The sequence below is a fragment of the Gallus gallus genome, chromosome 1, assembly GCF_016699485.2.
Source record: "Gallus gallus isolate bGalGal1 chromosome 1, bGalGal1.mat.broiler.GRCg7b, whole genome shotgun sequence".
Taxonomy (NCBI): Eukaryota; Metazoa; Chordata; class Aves; order Galliformes; family Phasianidae; genus Gallus; species Gallus gallus.
In genome coordinates, this window is record NC_052532.1 from 104,048,797 (window position 1) to 104,076,762 (window position 27,966).

General features: G+C 36.0%; 1 protein-coding gene across 1 annotated transcript; it reads right to left on the reverse strand.

The window, feature by feature from the left end:
* Positions 1 to 362: 362 nt before the first annotated feature.
* On the reverse strand, positions 363 to 27,956 carry LTN1 (listerin E3 ubiquitin protein ligase 1). Its single transcript, NM_001305161.3, has 30 exons — positions 27,843 to 27,956; positions 25,669 to 25,872; positions 25,208 to 25,306; positions 24,231 to 24,461; positions 23,399 to 23,451; positions 22,875 to 23,055; positions 22,328 to 22,501; positions 21,230 to 21,420; positions 19,702 to 19,846; positions 18,608 to 19,396; positions 18,057 to 18,098; positions 16,650 to 16,842; positions 14,861 to 15,100; positions 14,371 to 14,524; positions 13,973 to 14,123; positions 13,082 to 13,283; positions 12,074 to 12,233; positions 11,758 to 11,862; positions 11,332 to 11,474; positions 10,124 to 10,259; positions 9,097 to 9,241; positions 8,302 to 8,515; positions 7,764 to 8,001; positions 6,835 to 6,909; positions 5,728 to 5,914; positions 5,091 to 5,262; positions 3,657 to 3,877; positions 2,976 to 3,170; positions 2,196 to 2,363; positions 363 to 1,452 (listed from the first exon to the last, which is right to left on the reverse strand). The coding sequence occupies exons 1-30, from the start codon at positions 27,882 to 27,884 to the stop codon at positions 1,390 to 1,392; spliced, it is 5,313 nt and encodes a 1,770-aa protein (NP_001292090.3). The 5' UTR covers positions 27,885 to 27,956; the 3' UTR covers positions 363 to 1,389.
* Between the last annotated feature and the right edge of the window lie 10 nt (positions 27,957 to 27,966).

The window sequence follows — 27,966 nt, forward strand, 5'->3', positions numbered from 1 at the left end:
GAGAGTTTCAGTAATTGGGAAAATAACACAGCTTACTCCTTTAACCTGTATCAAAGGAGTTTGTGCCTTTTCGATACCAATTGTGAATGATTCCCCTTCTCTCGAAAAAAAAAAAGTAAAAAAAGTTTCTCTTCTGGAAGCCCAGTGGTATCTGTTAAAGACTTAACAGTTAAAAATTACTTCTAAAGTTATCATCTCAAAAGTGACCAATGTTGAGTGAACAGAGCACCTAAGCAATCAGCTGTTGAGGTACAGCCAGTTGAGTATGCCAGAAACTATCTGAAAAGTTATACTATTAATTTCTGGAAGTTTAATACACAGAGGACGAGAAAGCAATCCAGAAACTACACAGAGTAACAACATTCATTCATTCCTCTCCTTTTATTGAGTTTTCCAAGGCATGTGCCATGCCACCCCATCCAAGTTGGAATATATTAGTATGCTACTGCTATTGAAAAAAACAACAACATGAAAAAAGATTACTGGAATGAAGACAATGTTAAACGCTGACACATCTATCATGTTCATTTAGAGCCCTTATTATCATGGGACACGAGAATTACATGGTAAATTCAGCCATAGTTTATGCCTCAGCTAACAAAGACATTAACTCAAATAATGACAATACTAGAATCGATTGATGTGCATGTCTTCTTAAAAGCCAATCTGCAATAAATAGGCAGTGTTTCTCATTGTCATGCAGGAGTGATAGTGCTCTCTCTACTGCCTTAAACTTCAGGGTTTCCATGGTTTTCGAGTGCTGCATGGCTGAGGTTTTTTCAGAAAATAAGACGATTAAAGGTGAAAGCTCAATTTATAAATGTTAATTTAGAGCATGCTATGTTTAAATTTTACACTTGAGCAGAAAGTTATTGCCCTACGTCCATGCCTCAATGTTTAACTGCAAAATTAATTTATTTTTTACCTCCCCCATAAGAAAAACTACTGTGAACCCACATATACTATAATCAAAAAATCAAGTCTTTATGCCACTAATGTTAAACTCACCTGGTATATTAATAGGCATGATCTGGCCTTAAGTGCATGCCACCGTGACACTGAAAATAAGAGGTTTTAATCAACTATTCTGTGGCTTAAACACCGCTTTTCAGACGTAACTACATCACTTAGGAAATTTTAACATCTCTTAATACCTTAAAAATATACAAATTAAAATAAATTATTCTTATATATATTTCTTTATATCAAAGACAACTCTTCAAACTTTTACAAAAAACAGTCCCGAGGTAAATACGTGTCATATCCCAACAGTCAAGAATTTTAAGTAATAGACATTATTTCCAAGTAGTTTGCTTCTTTCAACACACAGTTTATTGCCTCTTCTTCATGTGTTACTTAGCTCACAGAAAGAAGACAGACCGTTTTATTTCAGAAGAATGTCTCTCGACAAAGTGGACAGGTGGATTTGTTGCTGGATGTGAACCATTTGTACTGGAAAAGAAATATGACAGCTTAACGTATGAATGCAAGCTAAGTATCAAGAACATTGCTTTGTCACTGGTAATAAGGATTACTAGTGAGTGAAGTTAACTATCAAAACGCTCATTTTACTTAACACAACAAACAGTTAAAAAGCCCTTTCCCCTTACATATATACGTGTGCATGTGTATATGTACACATCTGGATGTGTGTATATACACACACTGCATGTGCAGAAGTTTTATTCTAAAGACAAACAGAAACCAAAGACACGCACAAAGTAATTCCTGTCCAGTCTAATTTTAGCCAAAATTGTGTTTTCAAAGCAGCAGGAATTCCTCTCTTATATGGCAATACACATGTCAACATACTCCAGCATACTCAGTAACCATACAAAAAATACCTATGACATCTTGGATATAGTTAATTATCCAGATTAGCAGATCAGATGAAAAGCATGCTGTGTAGATTAACTACTTCTCCTCTCTTATTCAAGCTGCTAACATCAAGATGCTCTTGCTACACCCAAGCCAGATGTAATGGCTTACACTTTAGCGAACACAGAAACTCTTCAGAGTAGAATTCCTCCCTCACTGCATCTTAGCATAGAGTTCATGCAAATTATTTTGAATTCACTTAATCCCAGATACTCCAGCAACACAATGGAGAATTGATGACACTGCAGTAGAACTACTTTCCTCAAACTATTAAAGGATACTTCACCTATTTAGAAGGATTTAGTGTAGATACTTACCAAGCAAGCTGAATGAAACTTTTTCTTGCATGTTCTACAGGCTTTTTTGGGCAGAGAATAGTTGGAACCATGAATGACTGAAAAACAGATCATGCAATCTTCGATGCCCTCAAAACGTTTATCCACATTATTTTTCCACAGAGATAGGCCTTCCATAATACTTCCATTCTAACAGAAGAAAAACAGTTATTACTATTGCAGAATGCCTTCAGAATATTCTTACTGTTATACTTAAGCACATAAAGGAAATGAAACCTGAAGACTCTAAAATCAAGTTATTGGCAACATGCGGTTAAGTAATTTACCAAACCAACATATGAACTACAGGTAGTAGTTTAATCTTTAGAATTACAAACAATCCTCACCAAAAAAAAAAAAAGAAAAAAAGAGACTGCACTTTTGAATTCAGAACTTTAATTCACCGTTTTCTCTCTGTTGTTTCTAAACTCAGATGATGCAACTTCAGCAATCACCAATCTCAGGGATATATATATTTTTCAAACTACAGTTGAGATGGCATTGCCGCATGCTGTGACTACTGGCCCATGCCTTATGAGACCTTATAGTTCTCAATTTTGGCTATGGATTTTTTTAGGACTAACTACGCAGATAATTTTACCTCCCTCTTTGTTTTAACATCTGGAGAAAAGCAGGTGGTAAGAGTAATCAGTTCTATAAAGAAGTTTGAGATCTGAAGAGATGCGTTATATAAATCTAAATAGTATACTACTAGGAATATTGTTGTATGCTCTCAAAACTAGAGGCTTTCTCTGAACTCACCTGATGTGTAAGATATGTGCTTAACTGCAGCATCCAGTTGCGCCATTGCTGAACAGCCACACCAACTCTCTTTCCACTCTCAACTGTTATAGACCCCAGTGGGTAATTTGATGGAAGCTGTATTATTAGCTCAATAAATATATCATCAACTGAATAGGTAGCAATGACTTCTCGTGCAGCAGATCGAGCTTTTACCTGTGAAAAAAATGCAAATATTAAAAGTGTCTACAATCAGAGATGCACGTCCTTCTCTAGCCTTCTTAAAATCTAAGACCCATAAGTACTACAAACATTAAATAATTTTCTTAGACTAGGAAAATAATTTTCTCAGAAGAGAAAAAATTCACTCGTATCTTGGCAACCTGAGAAATTAACAGCCATTTTTCAATCTAATGGCTGATTATATTTTTTGTGAGCCAGAAAGTAATATACTGATAGCAAAATCTTCCACTTACCTCTTCTGCTTTTCCAACATTCATAAAACCCACTCTTTTCAAACTCATTCAAAACAGAATACTTGTAAACAAATACTATATCAATAGCAAGCTAAATTATGTTCTCATCAGCCACGCAGAATATTGAAATGCTATCATGTAAAATACTGTAATAGTTAAGAAACAGCATTTCTTTCATGTTCTACAAAAAAGTAAAATAAAAAAAGGAACAAGAAGTCTTACTAACCGTCATGCCATTAAATAGCTGTGTGCTAGTCTGAACAGAAGATATTTCCTGTGAAGAAAGCACGCTGCTGACATACTTGCTTGTAAATTTATCCACAACATTGAAGACACGTTTCTCACAGCTATTCCACCAAAGCCTAACCATGGCTGGCAAGTCTTTCAGTGTTATATGATACACAGAACAAGCCAAATGGGGGATCTGGGATGACAGGGCTCCTGTCCCTGTGAGAGAAAAGAAAGGACATTAAAATACTCTAACATATTATTCACAAATGTTGATTCCTCTACACCATGTACAAAAACAAAAAACAAACCTGATATCAATATAAGTGTGGAAACTGAAATTCTGTTTACTTCTCTAATTCTTACTATAACTGCTTGTTTGAATACACCTTTCTCCATCTGTCTTGTTTCTTTGTTTCTCGGAGTAATGCTTAATGGCTAGAAAAGCATCTTCTGATTTTAGAGGATGAGCACTAGGTAGAATACCCAAAAATCAAAATAATTTTACATTCTGGAAATTACAAACTGCTTACTTTGGAGTGATGTTTGGAGTACATTGGAAGTTCGCAGTGCTCTACAGAAGTGTAGAAGGAGACGACTCAGTTCTTGATCTAGAGGCTGGCAACCTTGCCTGTGGCAGGGGGATTGGGACTTGATGACACTTGAGGTCCCTTCCAACCCAAGTCATGCTATGATTCCGTGATGAGGGAAATCTTTCTCTCAGAATGTTGTGGTGTTAATTCCCCAAACTACCCTATTTCTGCCTTCCTGTCATCCAGATGAACAGCTTTGCAACATACAGTGATGTTCAAGCACAAGACTAAGAAATGATAGCACGATATCTTTGTAGGTACATCAATAGATGTATCAACATCTATACATGTACTTAAAAAAAAACATTTTTAATGAAGCAACTTTCAAAACCATTTCTGTGTTCCATGGTTCTTAGCTAGAAAAAGCGGTAACTCACCATAACTGATCAACCAAAACTCTTCTGAACACAGTGATAAAAGCAACACAGACAATTTAATGTTTCAAAAATTTTAAATATTTTAAAATAGATATTGAAATACATTTTTGATTTTGTTTTTACATATTCAAATAGAGAAAAAAAATCAATTTAGCATTAAAAAAAAATAGAAACAATGGAGAAATCCCAGATCACGTATTTTCATATTTCGGAATCTTTGCATGCATAGAGAAAAAACACATCACTACTAAGTAGCATCTTCCAGTTTTGTTTCAATTCTTTTTCTGTTATGTACTTCAACTTCCTTTCAGCTTCAAATGGGGAATTATTGGGAAAAAAAGTTAAATATGTATTTGTGTTTATGTACACATGTATATCCATTTTATAGGTTGTTTTTTTTTTTTTTTAAGCCTGACAGGTATCAAAACTCTCTCAAATAGACAAAAATAATTTTTTACTAACCTTTGACATCTAAATGAAGCTCTTCGGTGAAGAAGGTTTTTGTATCCTTGTTTGGAACTTCTGAAGTCAGCCCAGAAAAGACAGGGTTTTCAGGCATAAGCCTGAACAAGTGATAAAGCAGTTTGTTCAAGCTTTTAGTTCTTCTAAGGTATTGTGAATAGAGAACTCGCAGCTGATATGTTTGAACAAAGAAACAAACAACAACAACAAAAATAAGAAAAGCAAGAAAAACAACAAAAACGAAGATGAGAATAAAAAGCTTACTTTGCAAATAATACAAATATGCTTCTACAGGGAGGAAAAGCCATTGTGAGATTCAGGATGAGTGTTTAGAAGAGTGATTTAGTTCTTAGTAACCTTTTGAATGACTTGAAGATCATAAAATGTCACAAGCCTGTTTAAAACCAGCACAAAAAACCCATATTAATGAATTTTAAAATTTATTACTCTAATATTGACATCCCTGAGAGACATCTAGATCTACTGATGCTTTTGGAACAGAATCCCACCAAGTCCAAAGGAAGTAGGAGAACATACAATTAAAAGAAAGAGGCCAAATAAAATTTCAATAGCCAAATCAAGTAAACATACTAAAAAAAAAAAAAAAAAATTGAAAAGAAGGAGACTGAGCATATACCTGAGAAGAAGCTGCTTTGAAGAAGGTTAATGTCAACTTCCAAGTGAGAAGGTATCCTAGAACAAGGCAGAACTCATCGCTCAGGGGCTGAATAACTGCAAACTCCCCAACTGGAATGCATTCTAGGATGTTTTCTAGCAAGAGCTCTTGAGTGGCAAGGACAGACATAAGAGCTGCTGGAGGTGATCTACGGAAAAATGTTATCTGGCATAGTAAACTGAAAACTTTAGCAGAGCGTTATTTGAATTTATATTCACAGTCTTCCCAGCATCCTTTAAATAAAGCAACGTATGTAGAACACAGAAGGGGTCTTTCACTACAGGAAAACTTATTTTCAGAATCACACACCACTGCTACATCTTAATAGTTCTTTCTCCTGTAAATAATAGTTGGTCTCTCTCCTTCTTAGAAGAAGGATATAAACTGAATGCTTTTCACATTCTGAAAGGATGAATTTGGTCTATGGCTGAGCTGTTTTCAACTCCATCATGGAATGCTTAAATTTTTCCTTTAGTCAAGTCACACCAACAATGGAGCAACTAACGTGATGGGTGTGGGTTTTGGCAATGGATTATAACACCTTTTTCAGCTCTGTTTTAAAACATGTTATTAATCATTGGACTGTGGTAAATAAATAAAATCAATTATCCTATTTCCTATTCGAATTGTTGACTTCTTTAGATTCAATCTATATACAACGTCTCCAATTTTGGACATTTTTAATTTGTTATGTGGATAAATTTATCTAAAAGGAATAATCGAGGAAGTTGAAGCTACTGGTACAGCAAGAAAATGTATACAGCAATCCAGTTTAAACATCTCTTGAGATTTTACAATAGAACATATGTGGTCCAATTACTTTAGTAACTGGATCCAGAAAACAACTACAAATATTGTTTCCAGTTTTAGTAAAAAAAAAAATATAGATGCAATCAACTATATTGTAGATTTTCAATATTCATAACTCTTATTGTCATAAACATGTCATTTTTTCATTTTAACAGCTTCTGAAAGACGACTATTGTGCTGAGATTCTCAACTCCTTAATAAATAATAACAGAGAAAACAGTATTAAAAAGAAAAAAAACATGAGGAAAAAATACATACAATGCTAACTCCTCCTCTTCATCACCATAGGACTTGAGATCTTCATCATCAAATTTAGGCAATTCAGGCATTAACCTATAGAAAAATGGAAATCAGATTTAATTTTTAGTTATTTTTATTGTATCCAATGCACAGCTTTTTAATTATCAATGACAATACTATTGACAATGAGTAAAATCAAGCAATTACTTTTTAATTACATCATGAAATCTTTAAATCATGTCACCCAAAATTGGTTCCTGAATGACAATAGCCAAAAAAGCACGTAAACACCCGAATCCATACTAAAAGAAACATCTCCATCTCAGAACAAAGCTCTTACAACTTAATGCATCAGTAAAATGGTAGCTTCTTATGCTCCAGTCAGCTGCTTTGCTGTCTGCATTTTGAACAGTCAAAGGCACATAGCAATCTTTAAATTCTATATTCACTGTTTTTGTATTAGAGATATCAAAAAAAGTTCACAAGAACACAATACATTTTCCTTTACTTTCTTCATTTTCTTATCTAAATTAGTGTAAATAAGAGGGTTGAACTATTTAATAATACTGTGGTTACCAAATCAAACCTGGAATGTTTCCGTTTACGTTTCAGGATTTTGAGAGTATTAAAACAAGTGCTAAAAATAAATAACTTTACAGTTACAACAATACGTATCTAAATGTGGCATAGAAAATAAAATTGTATTTTCATGTACTGCAGCAAAACTTCTTTGTATCTATTTAGTTTACTTTGACAGTTAAGTTTAGCATTCACGGCTTTACATCATGTGCTCTAATCCAGAACACAAGTTGTCCAGTTCAGCATTTTTTTCCCCATAATGGCATATCAATTTGCTAAACATTTAAGTGCCTGTTCTGGAGCATATTTTAAAAATAAATAAATAAGGGAGAAGGAAGTGAAGAGAGCGAGACTTTTGTTGATCTTACTTAGACAACATGTGGTAGACTGAAACCTGTACAGATCTAGCCCGGAAAAGCAGCAACGGAGATAATGTATTTAACAGAGTCTGTAGATTATCCGGAAGATTCGTTTTCTGGCCTGCAACAAACTTTGCTGGTAGCTTATGGTTTAACAACTGGTCCTTCGAGATGTAAGTTAGAGCTTCACCCAAAGATGTTAATACAGAGTTCTGAAAAGAGCCTTCAGCTGCAGTTTTTGTTTCTCCTGTATAAAAAGGAGACAGGTAAGCTGCAATGCAGAGTGTATGGATACTATGGTAAACAAGCATAACTAGAAACAACTCGGACTACAATTATAAAAATCTACCTTAAAACCAATGCAATACAATCGCTTTACTAACTAGCGTATGTTGAAAAGTACAATTTTACTTTTATAAACTATAAACATAATATTATGTTAACACCATATTCCTATGAACTAAAACATGTGGCCCATCAAGTTCTACTTCAGAATAGCTTGATTATGTACTGCCGACGGCCTACTTGCCAGTTACCATATACTCACCTGTGACTTTCACAAACAGAGGTAACAGCAAATTGTGAATTCCTTCAGAAAAGAATTCTTTCCATTCACTGACCAAGTTCACAGGAAGGTTTTCAGTAGTCTTAGGAGCTGCAGGTTCAAAGTAAGCGCTGAGGGCAGATGCCAGGTCACAACTGACACAGGCAAAAATCTGCACGAGTGGGACATGATAGAGCGAATAGTTTTCTGATGTTGTCTAGGAAGAAAAAAAAAGAGGAAGATTTCATAATGATATTTGGTTTACAGTAGATGTTTTACATTCCTTTCCTATAGCCCAAAGTACTATTTCACATAAGACTCAATTGCAAAGACTACATTATAAACTATTTTAAAAGTTTGAAAATGTAATCTGTATTTTAATAAGACATGCTGAAATGAAATTCTAAGTCTCATCAATGTTTACAACTCTAGACTGCTTCTCTTCTATGACCTTCTTTATAACAATAGTCTAAAACTGCCACCAAGTGGACTCACAAAGAAATGTATGCATCTGTAGCTTTTCCGCTGCACTTGCGCAGCCAAGTGAGCCAAAAATGCAATGTGAAATCATCTCACTTTTCCAAACATAAAACGGTACCTAGACCATGCCTACATTTCCAGATTGGAGGAAAAAAAATAGATCTATAAAAATGTAGCTGTTTCCCAGTCTAATTTTGAAATTCCTCCTTCCTTGCTCCCCATCCCCAGCCTAAATTAGCCTATTATGTTCCAAGAGCATTAAAAGGATTGCATTGTAAACTGCAGTGTAATGGTTAGTAATAGTCTCTTTCATGTTACCTCCAACCAAGCCAGCATGGAGCACATGATAAAGTCCCATTCATTATCAGCCAAAGGAGCTGTAGAATACTTCAGCAATAAGGGAAGGTAGCGGATCATCTCTATGTTGAAACCAAGCAACTGAGCACTTGTTTCTTTCAGATTGCTGAAATAAAAATACAACTAAAGCTTATGTACTGTCATGTTGTAACTGAAAGTATTAGTTTCATTGCCTCTTCACTTGGGACACACTAGTTTTATATCAGGCTTTCTGACCTACATGCTTTAGACACTTTGTCTTTCAAAATGAGAATCCTACATTAACTACCAGTTAAAAAAGTAGTCAGTCAACAGGTACAAAACAGATGATCAGAGATACTTGCTCATTTGTATGTTATTTTAAACAGATTCCTACAACTGTAAACTGCAAAACATAGCAATTTTAACAAAATCAGTGCAAGAAAAATACATCTCTTTTTTAATTAATAACTTACTTAAAATATAAGCCCTTAATAGTCCCAATACTGTAAATTATTTACAAAAGGTGTTGCCTGGATTTTTCTTACTATTCAAATAAATACTGGTACATTTTTATTCTCTGCTGAAAATTTAGCTTTCCAAATTACACTGTCAGGTCCAAAATGTTAGAAAACTGATACCAAACTGAAGTGTCTTTCTCATATCTTAAGCAATCACAGTTTTGAATTGAATATTCAGCTAGTCCTGCAAAGCATACGGAACCGACCAGTTTTGAAAACAACCTAAAAGTGCTATAGTTTTCCAGCTTTGCTTACAGAATTACTGTCAGGTTGACTTTCTTACATATGCTTAACCTTCAGATAATTCACTACAGTATGACTTATTAGATACTTACACAACTGCAAGATGCAGTTCAACAAAAACTTAAAAATACAGTACTAAAATGGTGGGTGACAGCTTTAAGTTATTATTTTCTTGATCTTGTTTGAGTTCACAACAACCCCATATTTTTAAGCTCTTCAGAAACTGGGAAAAAGAAACAGTGAAATTATCTCAAAGTTGCACCCACCAGCTGAAGAGGAAGCTGTCCTCATTATCATTTTTCCAAGATATTATGATTTTTAGTACTCCGGGTAAGAGGTGATCACAGCCAAAACTTTTGTCATTCAAGGAGGAATTCAAAATGGCGAGACATCCAAAAGCCCCTGCGACACAATAAGAATATTATCCCTCAGGAGACATTAATTATGAAGGTAAGGCAACAGTAGAATGTGCACTGATTGGACACTTAATATCATAACAGAGTTTGGACAGCAGCTAAGCTATTTTCTTTAGCACTTAACCTGTAGATGCCATTATTAAATTACAAGTACTATAACCAACCCAAATGCTCAAACCAAAGAGCCAAAAAACTCATGTAAGATTCACAACAAACTAAGCCTAAAGAACAAGCATTATGGAAACCTTCAATTGCTGCACGAAACTAACACTGAAGATTTCCATACTTCAAGGACATTCATGTGAAAGAGCTCATCTGAAAACACAAGAACACTACCAAGGGACAGATGTCAACAGTTTAAAATGGCTGTAGAGATTTTTTTTCTTCAATTTAAGTGTGATCCTGTTAAAAAACAAAACATACAAATAAACCTTTGACTTATTTATTTATTTATGTAGACCAGTCAATAAGATGATGTGCAAGAAATCATGAAAAAAGTACCAAGAGAGGATAGAAGGCTCTTTTTCTACAGGACATTCAAAGCAATTATAACCCATCTCAATTATCTCATTAAGGAATTTTCCAAAAGCTGTTAGAGATGCATGTACAGCAGTTCTTACTCAGCACATGATGTGGCATTCTCTATACGAACTGATCAAAAACTATGTATGAACTTCCAAGGAGTTCTCACTAAAACTAGTCACAGCACTACCAGTAAGCAATAGAATTATTCTGTATGCTACATAAAGCCTAAATAATGAATTGAAAACTCCAATGTTTGCAAATGTGTCCAAATCAGATAGAGCAAACAAGAAGGCTGTATCAAAATTATTTTGACTGATATTGTTAATCTTTAAGTTCTAATTTTGGACCAGGCATGTGCAGCTGTATGTCCTTAAGAAAACCACAATGCCAAACAGTCTAGAAGAAATGTGCATACACGCTCATTTCTAGTGAGATTGATATGATTATAGTTAATTCACATAAAAGCAAACATTATTACAAAATCAAGTTCTTAAATTATAATGAAGCGCGCAGAGGTAGAAAACCATACTGACCATCAGTACTGGAGAGCTCTGTCTGTGTACATGTCATAAGTTTGGCCACGCAGTGGAAAACAAGTTCTCTCTTTTCTTCCTCAATTAAAAAGGGTGATAGGCACTGAAGGGTATGCAATCTGCCCTCTGTTAATGGCAGAAACCTATTCAAACAAGCAGAACATCAAAAATAAACTCAAAACTTTAACTAGTAAACAAAATTGATAACTGGTTCATATTGATCTAGAGGCCACTTAATATCCTGAAATGTAGCTAATGTAGCTAATCCCACACACTATACAATGTTTCATTTTTATGTATCACATACATATACAACCAAATTTTCAGTCTTCAGATGTTGATCACCAGAATCAGTATCATTTAACATCATCAGCACTTGCAATGTAAATTTTACTTAAGAGATCACAGGCAACAGCATTTAGATACCCTTCGCTTGTCTTAAAAAGCTTTGTCATCTCACGGGATACAGCATTTTCTCCACGAATCACTTTGGCCATGGTTAAGGACCAGAGTCTTCCATGTTCCTCTGATCTTCAAAAGAAGAAAACAGACCCTGGTTAACATATACTATACATAAACAGTTCACAACACAAGCATTTGGATGAAATATGAATCAATATACAGAAGGAAATATTATAGCATTTAACAGCAGGGCTTAGCAGTAAATTCTCTACACACTGCAAAGTATAAAGACAGAGCTAAGGGCTGTACTGTGGTTGAGGTTTTACTTGTTCTTACATACCTATCAAATATTGTTTGCTGAAGGTTAGTTGTACTACTGAGTGCACTGAACTTCTCATATGTGATATGCATTTCTTCTAACATATGAAGATATTCCAGAAGCAGATAAGGAGGATTTTCCAATTCTTCAATCCATTGTAATGAATACAACAGTTCTGCAACTAATTAAACAACAAAAGCAACTGCTGAGTATATTCAATGGATAGCTAAGAAGTCTGATTTCTGTTAGTGTTGTTGTTTAATATATTTGTAATGCATTAGGATGACAATGTTTATACACAATCTCATATACTTCAGAGCACAAACTGGGTTATTTGCCATTACATCATAAAATATAAAAGAAGAAAAAGCAAGAATAAACTACCATAGATGTACAGGAAGTTTGAAAGGAAATCAAGCACAACAAGAACTTTACATCCTCTCCATAACTTTTTTTTTAAATATACATTTCCTTCAGACAAGGCAATCAAGATCTAAATCTAGAACAGAAACAAAAAAAACCACACAACTAAATAGATAGCTAGCATGTGGTTAGTTTTTTTTTATTGCTGTTGTTGTTTTCTTGGCTTACAAAGACCTACACTGAACAATTACACTTTTCTTCTGATCTTACATTTTTATAAATCAAAGGAAATTAAATTTCATCCCACAGAATTCAGAAAACTTACAACTAAATACTAAAGGCTTTTATTTGATGGCATGGACACAGCTACTGTTGTCCACCCACTCCAATGCACCACACATGCTTTGGCAAGGAACAACTTTGAGATTCACTGTAAATTCAAACTTCCCTAAAATGAAAGTCCTGTTGAAATAGCATGTATTTGAAGCAAAAGGCCCTAAAAGTATAAGTACGCACTCATACTTCTAAAGGAGACCTAAAGCAAAAATAGGTATGTTTCTGATACTCATATGCCAGACTTTAATTATTCAATTCTAAATCATCCTGAATGGACAATTAGAACTACTACAAAATCAAATTCCTTTAAGTTTTACCACTGTAACTTACTTATATTGTCAATTTTCTTTCTTTCAGCATCCTCATTTCCCTTCACCATATCATTTTCCAGTACAAGTAGCACCATTTTACTTAATAAGGCTGAAGTACACAGATGTCCTGGAAGTTTAGTTGTGCCACATAGCTTAACACATGATCCCAAATGTTCACAATTCATACTCAGCCTTCCTTCCAAAAGAGGTTTGTGCATCCACTGTAACACGTGCATAAAAAGTTTATGAACAAATAATTGACATCTTAACGATACACAGAAGATGAACGATCTATTTAATGTTAAAGATTCACAATGACTATAAAATAACCACAGAAGATAGAATTTTACACCAAGAGCATAATACTGAGGATCACCTGCTCAAATACATAAGAAACAAATCCACATCAGTTACTTGAGACTGTGCTGTTGCCTCAGAAATACGTACCTTTAGAACAATATACATCTTACAAAAAATAGGGTTATTGAAGATTAGTTGGACAGAAAGTTATTTCTCTCTCCCAATCTAGTCATGCCAGAATTTCATTTACAATCAACACATCAAGTTACCCTGCAGATATTAGTGTTTCACAAAAAATAATCTTATGAATTAGTTTACTTATAGAATATCTTCACAGGATATATTCTCATGATATATTTGTCAGACAAAGTTTCAGAGTTGTAAACTAAGTTGCTGATGTTTCATGCTGAAAAGTATAATTTTACAGATTTTGCTTGTCTCCAGCAGTACTGATGGGGCCATGAGCATATAGATTTTGTCCTACAGCAGGAACAGAGGCCAAAAAGAACTACAGGACACATGCTGATATGTCTAATCACACCTGAAGTGCCATGCAATTAGAGACAGGTAAGGTTAACTACAGTGTGAAAGTCAATTATCGTTTTCATACCTCAGCAGACAGAGACTCACGCAATGTCTCCCATTCAGTTCTGTTGGGCATAACGTGCTCAACATAAGCTCCCACAAGACATCCAGATTGCCTCTCAGCTTCCAGAAGTGTAGACAATAAATCGCTAACTGCAGAGATCAAAACCTGAAGGCTGAGAAAAACAAAAAAATGCTGCAAACAAGCTTGGCACTATCCAGCAAAATCTTGTTTTATACAACAGACAATGCTATTTACATGCTATGTTTTAATTATGCTTTTAAGCCACAGTTCCCACCTCTGGCAGGCTTAAAAAATACTAAATAATGCAGATGCCAAGTAAATATGGAACTGTATAGGTTTGATCTTCATTTGTTTTGGGAAACAACATACTATGACATGGACGTGCACATCACAATTACCTTTTGACATCCAAAGAGGAAGACTGAATCTGATTCTTGATCCACAGTGCAGATTTATGCAAAAAGGTGCTCTGATTCTGCATACTCCGAACATGACGGACGAGTGAGTTTACACCAGATATCCAAGTGTGTTTTAACTTGCATACAAGCAAGTCTATTGTAAAAAATAAAAATAAAAAAAAATAAAAAGTTGCACCTTAAAGCAATGACCACATGACTAATGGTGCTAAAGCAAGTCGAGAATTCTTTTTTCTACGTTATTACACATGACCACTGTCATGGGCAAATATGTAAATTCCTAGCTGCAGAACAATTTGAATTAACTCTTATACACAGGTAATATTTTATCTGAGGTTAAGAGTGATTTTTTTTTTCACCCCTCTAGCTGATAATCCATCTCATAACAAGACCTAAGAGGTAAGTAAAATGACTGAAAAAAATAACAGTACAAAACCAGACATGGTCAGAAACAATTCTTTTTTCAGATCACCTGTTAGATGTGTAGCATCCTGCCTCTGAGCGCACAGTTGGAAGATGGTAAGCAGCAAGTCTTCTGAGGATGGCATCAGTAAACACCCTTTAACTGAACTGAAAAAGCTTGAGGCTACATCACAGATAAAAGACACTGACGGTTCGGTATTTCCAGCTTCTGAAAGATCCTTAGCTTTAGACAGAGCTGCCTGAAGTTTATCGATAATCCTTTCGACATAAGTTTCACCAATCAAAGATTCTATTAGGAATAAGAAAAGAACAACGAGCTTTGATAAGTTGACAAATGATATCTCAAAGACATAATATCAATATGTACCTACCTCTTTTTTATTTACTAATACGGCATGCAAAAATCAAGTGCCAAGTAGTTTCAGTCTTATGTATACCTAACCTCTCATTCTTATTCAACAACCACCTTGTATCACATAGCCAAGTATCCATATAGACAAATATACTTCCTCTATCTAAACCAGCTTAGGTAAAAAAAGATACGAACAGAGCAAACACAGGGTGATATCTTTAACCCTTCTCTGTCTTCATAATTTCTGGCAGCCCACTGTGAGCCAGAGATTCCACCTGGACATTGGATATAATTAACCCAGCCAGATCCATCTTCTACGAATATCAGTCCCTTTCTGGCTGAATCTATGTAGGCTACTTCCATTTATACACAAACTCCACAGCATACTGCTGCATTGAGTTCCACTAATTATCAACTGTGTGAAGCAGCATACCTATGCCTTTCCTCAGGCTCTAAACATAGAAAAATCAGGTTCTTCTCTTTTAAAAAACAATGAGAAGATCCTTCCTATTTGCATTTTTCACATGAATTATGGAGTTCATAGCTCTTTATCAAAAACATATCCCTTTGTAAGCTGAAGAGTTCTCATCCCTTTGATTCTAAACAGAAACCATCTCTTTTGTCTAACAAATTCTTTGGATATTTTCTGATTTTATTCCAGCTTTAAAAAACAACAACAACAACAAAAAAAAAAACCATTTAAGTTAACAAAAATATTGCAGTGACCAAAACTACAGACCATAATCAAGATACTGACATCCTAGCACTAACAACGATATTCATTGGTCCTCAGTTTTTCCTCAGAGCAGTTCCTAATTCCTGAATTTTAACAGTTCATTGAAGACAGAAAGTCACAATGAAGTTCCTCCTGTACATACTTTTTATATTTATTAGTCACAAATTTCAGTTTTATTTTGTCAGTTAATCATTCAGTATCACAACATACTGCTACATATCCCCGCATTTTGGTTTTGATTAATCTGAATAATTTAACAGAAATAATTACCACCCTTTCACAATGCATCCTTATTTCCTTTTAATTCCTATCGCTTAATAGGTTATTGACCCATGAAAAGCCTGTCCTTTTGCTTCATGGCAGTTTACCTTGAGAAATTCAGAAGAGAGAACACATCAAAAATCTTTTTGAAGGTCATATACTCTGACTTACATCAGCAAGTCAAGAACCCTGAAAGTCTCTTAGACTTCATCCAATGTGCAGTGAAACAGGTCACACAGCACCCAGCGCTAAATGAATGCCCTGAGCTTAGCAGTACCTTCAAGTTCTACAAGTAGATAAACAGCCAAGTCACTGAGAAATCAGCCTTAGGACACAACTGAACTACAAGGAATCAAGTTTGTTGAAGACTCTGTCTGGAAAGTTTTCCTGATGCTCCTCTACACCTAAACTTCCAGAATTCTGGTAAAAAAAAACAGGCTTAAGTGCAGTATTTACAATTCACAAACTCCAAAGATGAAATACATTTACCATTTTTAATGTGTTGTGACAATACCAAGCTCAGGACAGTCCATTTTTCTGAAGAGGTTGATTCTGGTGAGGTTGCTATTGGTTTTAAACCCAGGTGACACAGATCATCTGCCAGCATTACCAGTCTTTCTCCAAGCATATCTCCTTTCAGCCACTCAGATATTAATGAAAGTTTTGTTGTGCTAGAGCATGCCTGAGTGACAAAAAGAAAATAATTCTAATTATCTTTTGAAGTTATTAATTTCTATTATGAAGTATGAGATCAATATGCAGTCCTCAGAAACCACAAATCAAACCTACACAAGCAGAGCAGGAATCCTACTGTGTCAGAAACAGTAAATCTCTAGGTAAATATGCCTGTGATCATTCCCCTAGTTTCCTTCTTGGCTAAAGACAAGACAGCAATTTACTGCTAGGTCAGACTTCTACTTCAGGGTGAAGCAAGACACCTTCTAAAAACTCTCCTTTTTTCACTTCTCCAACTACAGAGGCCAGAGAATGCCTAAATTGGAGTAAAAAAGCTAACTTTCAGATAACTTAAAGTTTTGGCTGAAATAAAACTTACTTACAGCATCCAAATTTCTTTAAAAACAGATGACAGGTCACAATCAGAAAAGTACCGTAAATAATAATGTGATAAAAGCTCCAAAAATACACTGTATTTACACTGTTACTATCTGTAAGGAAATATACTACCTCGAACCCAGTAGATAATCAGTGAAATGCTACTTGTTCAAAAAATTTGTAATACACTGCATATTTCATCCCAGGCAATCATTTACATACCAATTTTTCGAAATCCTTGTGCAGAAATAATGGGACACTACCTTTCTCTTGTGCACACAATGTAATAATCATTTCATAGCATGCTGTCTAGATCCCTAATCCATCACTATTTTATGGTCTTCAAAAAAAATAAGCTTACATACGTATTTTCATAGCGAACATGAACTTTGTGATAATAAACAGAGAAAGATAACACAAATATAGGTGATCATCCCAAAATAATCAGTCAAACACCAAGCTCCATTTTCTCTAGCTTTGAAGGGATGACCAGAAATGAATCAGGAATCCCTTTGGCTCAAAGGGCAAATTGGTCAAAAGCAGAAGGGACAAAGATGCATGGAGCTCTTGTGTGCATGTGTGTGCTTTTTGTGTGTTTTTATTGATGTTGTTTTGGCTTTGTTCTTTTTTTCCTGCTTTTTAAATTATAATTTCATCTCTAGGACTAACCCTAGATTTAAATGGGGTTAAAAAAAAACACTTTGAAAGTATTGCTGCATTACTTTACCATTACTTTGAAAAAAAAAGTAAGAAAAAGGGGTGTAACACATCTAAAACTCAAAGATAAAACCAGAGAAACAATAAAAGCTAAGCAAAACAACAAAAAAAAGTGTAAAGAAGTACCTTCTGAATTATCTGGAGAAAAACAATCCATTTCAGATCCATCTAAAAGAAAAACAAAATTCCAGAAAATTTAACAGAAAGTATTTACCAAATTTGAAGTATTTAATGTCTTTTTAACTGTTAGTTGTAAAATTTCATTTTCTGCAAGTGATAAGCACAAGTTGCTAAGTTTCAGCAACAAAGTTATTTATCAGTTATTTTGCCTCCCAAGTCTCTCTCTAGCATCTAGACCAATAAAGGTCCATATTTAAAAGAAAGGCCTCCCATGAATAAGCATAAAAGCACACTGTAAGAAGATGAAGCATAGAGAACTTCTGATGTTACTTTTATTTATATATGTAAAGATATACGTAAACAATTAATATATTTTAATGTAAGTGTAACTTCAACATTGTAATGTCAACCTTTTCTAAATCTACTTCTCTTTAGTTGAACAAGTTCACGTAGAACATAACTCATTCTATATCCCCAAAATGAAAAGGTTAAACAACCACATACCATAAAAAATAGTAACTTCAATAAAATCTAGTAAGAAAATACACAAGACATACCTTCGTTAAATCATCAAGAATGACTTTCCTTTCATCATCACTGTTGCAACAGTTAAGCACACTGTACAAAATATCAACCAGAAAATGCATGTCTTTCCTCCAGTCTTCTTTAAGCCAAGTTATTAAATTCATATACAGAAATTGTACAGATGGATTTTCATTATGAACTTTCATGTCTTCTTGGGATTCAGCTGGAGGACAGCCTGCGTTGCTTCCCTGTTCTAAAAGTACTTGAAAAACTCTGTTTGAAGAAAAGAAGTTGAGGAGGGCAGAAAGGAATTTCAAATGCTGCTCTGACTTCTGTTCATTGACATACACAATACTCAGCTCAGCAAGGTTGCAGACTAAGTTTTCTAAAGGTTCTTTCCTCAGAATTGAACTATGCTGTAGGTCAGCTTGTATTTCAGAGTCACTATTACTCCTCACTTCTGTGATCTTTCCATTCTCTGTGTTCCTTTCAGATTCATCCTCATCCGAAAATTTTACTTTCAGAGATTTTCTATTGTTTGGTTTTGTAGCAGTCTTTGGATTCTGAAGAACTTCCAGCATATCAGATATGGCAAACAGTGTCTTCTCGTCAGCCTCCAACTTATCAACATGAAGTATACACATTTTTAAAAGACGGTCCCAAAAATTTGACAGTAGTTTTTGGAAAACTTCATTTGTATTATCATCACTGGAGACTTCAGCTTTTGCTTCCCAGGAGCTTAGTGTTTCTGCTATTTGATAAAATAATGGTCCGTTTTGTAACCTGGGCTCCTGAAGTACAGCATCAGTTAGAGGAATTAGCTATAAAGGAAAAAAAAATAATAATAGTAAATTGACCCAACTAGAAAAACTTTTTGTTGTTCCTAATACCAGGAAATTCTATCATTTTGAAAAACATTCTGGAAACCAAGACCAAAAACCTCTGAACTATTAAAGCTGAATTTATAGCAAGGAAAATATTGAACAACTTTAGTGACGTTATTTTTCTCCATAAAATCTAGTGAGACTTTCAGTAGAGAAATAAATCCTCACAGAAGCTGAAGGTTTTCCTTAACTTCGAGCTATTACGTGCACGAGAAAGAACACGAGGTAGTTTTAACAAATACCTGGTCATATATTAGCATTTGATGTATTTGTCTTTGTTCATCTTCATCTATCTTCTGTAGTATGGCAAAGCGCAGACATTCCATAATAGTAGTTATAATTGCTGAACTTTCTGAAGGACTGGCTAGTGCTCGCTCATTTGACAACCTGTTGAAAGGTAACATTGGGATAGGGGAGTAGGAACAGTCAGCTGTCTAAGCTTCAGAGAAACCCAGTGTAATACTTCAAGGTAACCTTCATTATGTTGCTTCTATCCAGACAAAACCCATTTAGTTATCAGACAGAAATGAATTCGAGAGGATACGTTCAAAGAGTCAAAACAATAAAACTAGGCATGTCATACAAATTACATTAAAATATCTTTCTCATCTTGTTCCAATATTAAGGAAATTTGAGGAAACTTACCCAATCAAGTATACAGTTTACTGTTTCGGCTATTTGTAAACGCTCACCTGCAGTTTTCTGTACACACTAAACAGGTTTCGGTGCTTATGAAATGTTTAACTGTAGTACTAAGGGACATGGGTTAGTGGGGAAATACTGCTGGTTGGTGGATGGTTGGACTGCACAGTCTTGAAGGTCTTTTCCAACCTTGGTGATTCTGAGATTTTATTGTTCTATAAGATGTTATTATTTTAAGCCTATAGCTTCTGTTATAATACAAAAAGAAAGTAACTAATCCTTACAGGGGGAAAAAAAAATGAAAAAACACACAGAAAGCCATTAAAAGAACATTTCACCACAATCGGTTTGATTCAGAGCAACAGTGATGCTTAAATCACCATTTAAAGACCACATGAAATTACTACACAATACTAATTTCTCAAAGAACTCTGCTAATAATCACCTCACCATCAATCAAGAACTCATTTTGGTTTAAATAAGTTTGGTTAAAATAATTTTAGTCTTTCAGAAAAAGATATATGTATGTTTGAGTATATAATGCATACATAACATGTAAATTACATTTGACAGATTGCTGTTTTTGACGTTTTAAAGGAAAAAGCATACAGTAGCAGTTAAATCCTTTAAATTCAGTACAACAAGAATTAAACTTCCTGCACATCATAGATTTCACAACCACCATGCTAACCCTCAATAATCTCTATAATAAAGTGAGACCTCTAAGGCGGCAAGAAGAACCTGATCTCTCCAAAGTAACTCAATTTGAAATTCATTTCCCATTTTTCCTTTCAAAACTTATCATGGAGTAAACACAAGACTTTGACAAGGAAAGATAAGAATGCTTTTGGCAAGGAACACGTAATAAAAATCTCATAGGAGGTTCAACAGGACAGGAACAGCTGCAGAGGATTGACTTTAGCGCTGGATATGCAAAAGTAATTTGAAAGTGTTATTTTCAGATACCATAGCAAAGAGTGATTTTTTCCCCTCAAAATTAATGATGCATGCTTATTTAAATATCCTCAAGCCAAGAGATATATTTACCTACGTTTAAATACTTAAAGTTTAGTTCTGTTTCCAAATATAAGAGACTGATAACAAATCAATGCAGTTTGTGGTTCATACCCTTGAATTATTGAGCTGAAAAACGTTCTGAAATACTCCAGCTTTGGTTCTGTGATGCCAGGAGGTACCTTGCTAATGAACGGCAAGATATTTGGGTATATAACAGTAGCTAGTCCTCGTCCACCTTCTCGAAGTACTGTCCACAGTTTTGGTAGAACTCCTTTTCTGGCATTTACATGACTCCAACAGTCCTAGAGAAAGAAATATACTTAATGTAAATTAAAAAGAGAATATGTTACTTTGGAGTAACTCCTTAGATAGACATTTAATCAATCTGGCTAAGTTGTAGCTGAAGCAATTTATTGTAAATTTTAAATTGATATGCCCCTAATTTTAAAAATCCTTATTTCAGCTGTGAATTTTTACGAGTAATTGTGATAAAACTGCAGTTAAACACTTTTCTTTAATGACGTTGCACTTAAGAATCTTTCCTAAAAATTATTAGCATAATTGCTTCTTTATTTAATTCTGTTCTTATCATTATTATGCATTGATTTCAAAATCCTAACTTCAGAAGCTTCGCTAACTTCAAGATTTCCTGTAAAAAATCTTCTGATGATAACAAAACACCTCAGCACTTTCTTCTCACTCCTTAAAGATTTTCGTCCTCTGATCTATCGTCATTCAAGATATCTACAACAAAGCTGTTTAACATATATCATGTATGTTTATGGGGAGCACTGCTTGTCCTGCTATTAAATTCAGTAAAACTGATATTTCATTAAAAAAAAAAATTTAAAAAGTTTGGAACTAGGCATTAAATTAGAAGAGGAAACAAAGAAAGCAAAAAAGCACAGAAGGTCATTTTTGTAACCTTCTTCAACCAAGAAAAAAGTTCTACCTATTTTAAATCCAGCAGATTCAGGTTAGCTTAATTCAGCTTATAAAACTACCCATGCTGGATACAAAAGATTTGAAAGTTACACTGATACATTAAGGAGAAGGAAGGAGTGTGAAGCATTGATAAGTTCACATTATTAATTAAGAAGAAAACCCAGATAAGCTGTTCATTATTCTACACAAATAACTCTGGCACCGGGTGAAAAATTAAATGTGACATTCCAGTAAAACATCTGCCCCTTACGTTTATTTTGTTACCTCAATAGTGGCAATAGCATGAAGGACAGCTTCCCAAAGTGCAGGACACACCACTGCATCACTGTCATCGATACTGAGAAGAACAGCAGGACAAACTCTCGGTGCTTCAGCTTTCACCAGCTCAGGCAAGAACTGGCAAAAAGCAGAAGCCAGCTCAAAGAAAGCTGAACGAACCTGACGGACCACAGAAGAACAAAATCATTAGGCAAATGACAATACACTGTTGCTACACATAGCTGTATAACATTAGCACAACAGCAAAGGTTTAAATATTTTTTAAATAAAATAACGTTTAATATTTTAAGATAATTTGGTCCTTCATAACATGCATTTCACTAACATGACATTTCACTTCCTAATACATCTCCTATTAGGTGAAATTCAGAACAATATTATCCATTTATGGTCTAGAAATCTGAGAACTGTTTCGAACACAATCCAACAAAATACAGAGTTCATTCTTGAAGGACACAAGAAGTTTGTACCTGCTTAGATCCAATGCATTATCTTGAATGAAAACTCACCAAAATAATTCAAATAAAGTTACCTGTGGTGTGCTGTGTTTACCATATTTCCAAAATTTGTTTTGAGACAGAAGTGACATTAATTTTTCCTCCAATGAATGCATCTCTTTCTTTGGCAGCATGCTAAGCAACTTTTTTAAAGCTAACAAGGAACAGGTCAAAATCCGGAAAAATTTGGCTTCTCTTTCTTCCTCTGGTACAGTTCTCAGAAAAACAAAAGAAAACAAAATTGAAGTGAACCCTAAATTAATCAACAGGCATTCCATATGCTCCAATGCTACCAAATTACTCTACAAAGTACTAGAGTTTCAGGTCATCCCATCTTCCACAGCTATTCATAAATACTACTTTAGAAGAAGTAGGAATTAAGCAACTGATAACTATAAATGCTTTCACAAACCCCAAGAAAGTTTGTTGGGAAAGTTGCTGGGATCTAGACTCACATAACCATCCTCTCTCTTTAACAGAGCTAGATCCACTACCTCAGCAAGAAGAGTAAAACCCAACATAGACCAAGATTTGAACTTATTAAAGTAGGTTAGCATACTGAGGATCACTGAGCGTGTCAGGTGTTTCTTTCAGAAGGTGATCTTGAAGAACCTAGGGATAAAAGAAAGCAATAACATGTCTACGCACATACACACAGAAGAATATAACTATACTTATGTGGATAGTATAGCCTATATATTATTCAGAAACAGCTCTACAATAGAACTTGTGAATCCCTAAGCTGAGTTTCTTAAACGTATTACAGACATGCTAGTGAGCAAGAACACAATTTTATTGACACCTGTTAAATACAGTAGCTGCTACTGAAATCAGACTTTGTAATCCTTAAGCTGCAGTCCTACACTGATGTGTTTCTGGCAGAAAAGATGATAAACTGAGGTAAAACAAAATGGTTAAGTTGGCACACGATGGGCCAGCAAAACAAACTTTATCTTCTTAAATTCAGTTTCACATATGAATAGCAGAATAGTATTAACCTTGGTAACAATACCAGTTGTTGGGGCTTTCTGAAACAGCGTTCAGCATTCTTCAATCATCTACTATTGCAGCTAATCTGCATCATTATTCTAGCTGTCAGCACCATAATTCGATGACTGAGCATCATTACAGAGAAACGCAAGCAGTAACATTCATTTCATTAATTCTTCTGGTTGTATGGTTCCAGTCATTGCAACAATATGTCAAAGAACACAGGAGGTATCTTTGTATCGGTCTTTTCCTCACATTAGTAGGAGCACAGTTTGAGGTGAAAAACAAAGTTATCTTACTGAAATTTAACCATGAATAGGGGGGGGGGGGACAGGACAAGTTTTAAACTTGCAATAGAAGTTGACATATACACACAAAGCCTTAAAGAAATACCAACTCACATTAAGAATTTCGTCTTTACAGAACGCTAAGGCTTCGGGTTGTTTGCTTGAAGGAAAAGCTTTTTCAAAAGCTTCTTTTGCAGCAGAAGCAGCAGGGGAGTAAGTGTCACATTGTGCAATTAACCAGTATCCCATGATACTTTTTAAGTAAGGCGCCAAGTGTTTCTTCACTTTAAGAATCAGTTGCTCAAAAGATTGCTGAGTTGCTTCTCGAACACGGCGATCATGATCCTGTTGAAGCAAAAAGAAGTATACTTTTGATGCCAAGCATTTCAAAGCAAAAGAAATTACACACACACAGAAACAAAAGCAGCTCTTTCTCAGTTCGGCCATTTTTTGCAATGAATCAAGCTGTGCAGATTTGAAAATATTCAAATACTCCTAAATAAAAGAGAGCGCTAACTTCATACCAACGTATTCCTGATATATCCAGAACCATAACCTTTCCCAGATGTATATAACTGCAGTCATAATCTCTATTTTATACAAACATTTAACAGAAAGACAGGAAGAAAGAAAAACAGAAAGCCTTGAAGACACTATGAATTGAAACCACCATAAGCCTAGACAAATTGTGCACTTATTTGCAGTTTCTTTGTGTATGTTTATTTGTATATCAATTTACACCATGATTGTCTATGCTCTTGGCTTCTAAAAGAAACATCAGGAATGATTCTAATGGATTCTAATGATTCATTTTGATCAATATCACGTTTTCGACAGTAGCCATTCCAGATGGAGGTATCATGATTAAAGAACAAGGTCCAAACAGCAGAAAGAGCCCAGGCATCAACAGTTGAAGGTTCCCCCACTGCCAATACAGAAACATCTCATTGACAAAGAATGCTACTTTCCCTCATTTTCTTTTTCCTAGAATAAGCCATTAATTCCAACAAAAGCAGATCAATAAGACTGCCTTACGCATTTTCATGGGAAACATTCAGGGATATTTCTAATTTATATAGTTTTATACTTACCAGTGAGATTTTACAATAAATTCTTGGCCAGTAAGGAAGAACACCTTTAACAACTTCCGCTTCTCTTTCTTTGCACATCGTACCAAACTCTTGCATAGCCTGAAAAAAGATATCAACAGCATGATTTAAGAACTGTCACATAGCCACATTCTCCAGTTTATCAGCTTCTACTAGATACTGCAACTCTCTTTCAAAACTTAGTTTATTTCTTGAAATTGAGCATCCACAGAGTTAATTTTATGAATGCTCTGTCAGCACTGCCTGACAGGCAGCCTTAGAAGTCTTCTGAAGTATCTTCTGTACTGCAGCTCTAATAAATATACTGGTATGAACATATAACCAGATACCTACTGGTATGAACATATAACCAGATACCTTGACAGATTCCTCTCCCAGCCTCCAGAAAATCAGGATAGCTCTTCCAAATACAAATTCGTATTGGGGAGAAAATATACACCTACTTTTAATTTTGTTATGATATCCCTTTTAGAGAGTTTTCGCAGGACCATTCGAAAATCAGCATCCACGAGGCTGTCTATTTCCTCTGCACCCTGAACTGCAGGAACATAACCCAGATCGCTCTGTGATGTTCCAAAGCCGATAAACCCAGGCACTGTCCCACGTTCTTTGGCGAGGAGCTCCGCAGCCCGGCCGCTGCTGGAAGGCTAACAAAGGACAGAGACATCAGTCAGCTATATACATCCATCACTTATTTAGTTCTGCATGCATCAGGCATTCAAAATAACGATACTATTTAGATTATATAATTAACCTTCTCTTTAAAACAAAGCCTTACAAAAAGGGACATCCATGGCTTAAACATTGAAATCTGAGCTAGAAAATTATTTGCCTCTTTATATTCAACATTCCATTTCCTTATTATGACCTTAATCCATGAACACTGATGGAAAATTATATTATTTTTACACATACAAAAAAAAGAAGTTTAATAGAGAAGTCTTTCCATAAGTTAACAATTTATTAAGAAACTATTTCTCTTTCTTCACTGCTGTTTTTCCAAGTTCTTCTCATGCTATTGTCTATGAATCAACACAGCTCCCATGACACGCTCAGAGGGTTAGGAGGAAAAGATACACATGTAAGATAACGTAACATTACCCCATCAGACTGCAGTGAGAGGTTTGGAGCTGAGCATTTTATCTTGCCCGCCCCAGTTAAGTCAACACCTTGATCATGCTATGGCCTCATGTTTATTTCAAGTATACTCTTCTGAAGAGACTGTCCTGAAACTGAAGGATACTTTAAAGTTATCTGTAATACTGTAACATAGAGTCCAACAATAGAATCATTAAGGTTGGAAAAGACCACTAAGGTCATCTAGTCCAACCATCAGCCCACCCCTACTAACCACATCCTTCGCATCCACATGATTCTTGAACATCTCCAGGGACAGCAACTCCAGCACCTGCCTGGGCAGCCTGTGCCACTGCCCCAACACTCTTTCTGAAAAGAAATTGTTCCTAATGTCCAACCTGAACCTCCCCTGAACAAACTGAGGTCATTACTTCTCATCCTATCACTGTTACCTGGGAAAAGAGACTGACCCCCACTCTGCTATGACCTCTTTTCAGGTGGTTGTAGAGAGAGAGATGAGGTCTCCAGACTGAATTAGTTTCCTCAGCCTCTCCCCATACGACTTCCGCTCCAGATCCTTTACCAGATTTGCTGTTTTACTTTGGACTCGAAGCAAATCCCTCAACACCTTCCCTGTACTAAGTGGTGCAAAAGTGAACGCAGTACTGCAGATACAGTCTCGCCAGCACCAAGTACAGCAGATGACCATCTCCCTGGTACTGCTGGCTGCACTATTTCTGACACAAACCAGGATGCTGTTGGCCCTCTTGGCCACCTGGGCACACTGCTGGCTCAAGTTCAGCTGGCTGATGACCAATACTCCCACATTCTTTTCCTGCAGACATCCCGCCAGTCACTCTGCCCCAAGCCTGTAGCATTGCATGAGGTTGTTGTGGCCAAAGCACACTCAGTCTTGCTGGACCTCAAAGGGTTGCCTTCAGCCCTCTGGTCCAGTCTACCCAGATCCCTCTGTAGAACCTTCCTATCCTAATATACACCAAATACCTTTTAATTCCTGATGACTGTTAGCTTTGTTTTTGGGTAAGGACAATTTGCCGAGGTTCACCCTACCCTCTTAATTCCCCTCAGGGGCACATGACACACAGACACACTACCGACCTCCCTACCGACACAGCAAGACACGTTTCCTGCACATGAAACCTCAGCAATAGGGACATGCCCCTTGGTACCCCCTGAGAAGACAGCAGGCTGGGTCAGAAGTACCCCAAAACACCCCCACCAGCACATCGGTCAAGTATCACCCAGGCGATTCAAACCCAAGTCCAGCAAAGAGCCGTCCCGCAGCCCCAGCTGTAGTGCCCTCCGGCACAGGCACGGCCGACCGCAGGGTCGCACTACTCCCAGCGGGGGCCAACCTGCGGCCCATACGAAGGCAACGGACGGAGAAAGGCGGCCTCAACTGCCCACCAGCGGCGGAGGCCACGAACCACGAGGCCGAGCCCCGTTGCCCACCCAGGCTGGGCAAGACGGCGCGACGGCCCCACGGAGGGGTGCAGGACGGGAAGGCGGCTGCGCTCACCCGCACGTTGCCCTTGGTCCGCTGCTTGTTCTTGCCCCCCATGGCTACGGCAGCGCTAGGGGCCGAGGACCGGCGTTTCCGGAAGGACGAGCGGCAGCGACGCGCGGGAGAGGCGGGGCCAGCG

Coding starts and splice junctions, on each gene's coding strand:
- LTN1 (NM_001305161.3), bottom strand. CDS start 27,884: ATGGGGGGCAAGAACAAGCAGCGGACCAAGGGCAACGTGCGG. Junction 16,843..18,056: donor TTCTCCAGATAATTCAGAAG/GTACTTCTTTAC, acceptor TTTGTCACTCAG/GCATGCTCTAGCACAACAAA. Junction 9,242..10,123: donor GACAGCTTCCTCTTCAGCTG/GTGGGTGCAACT, acceptor TTTTTATTTCAG/CAATCTGAAAGAAACAAGTG.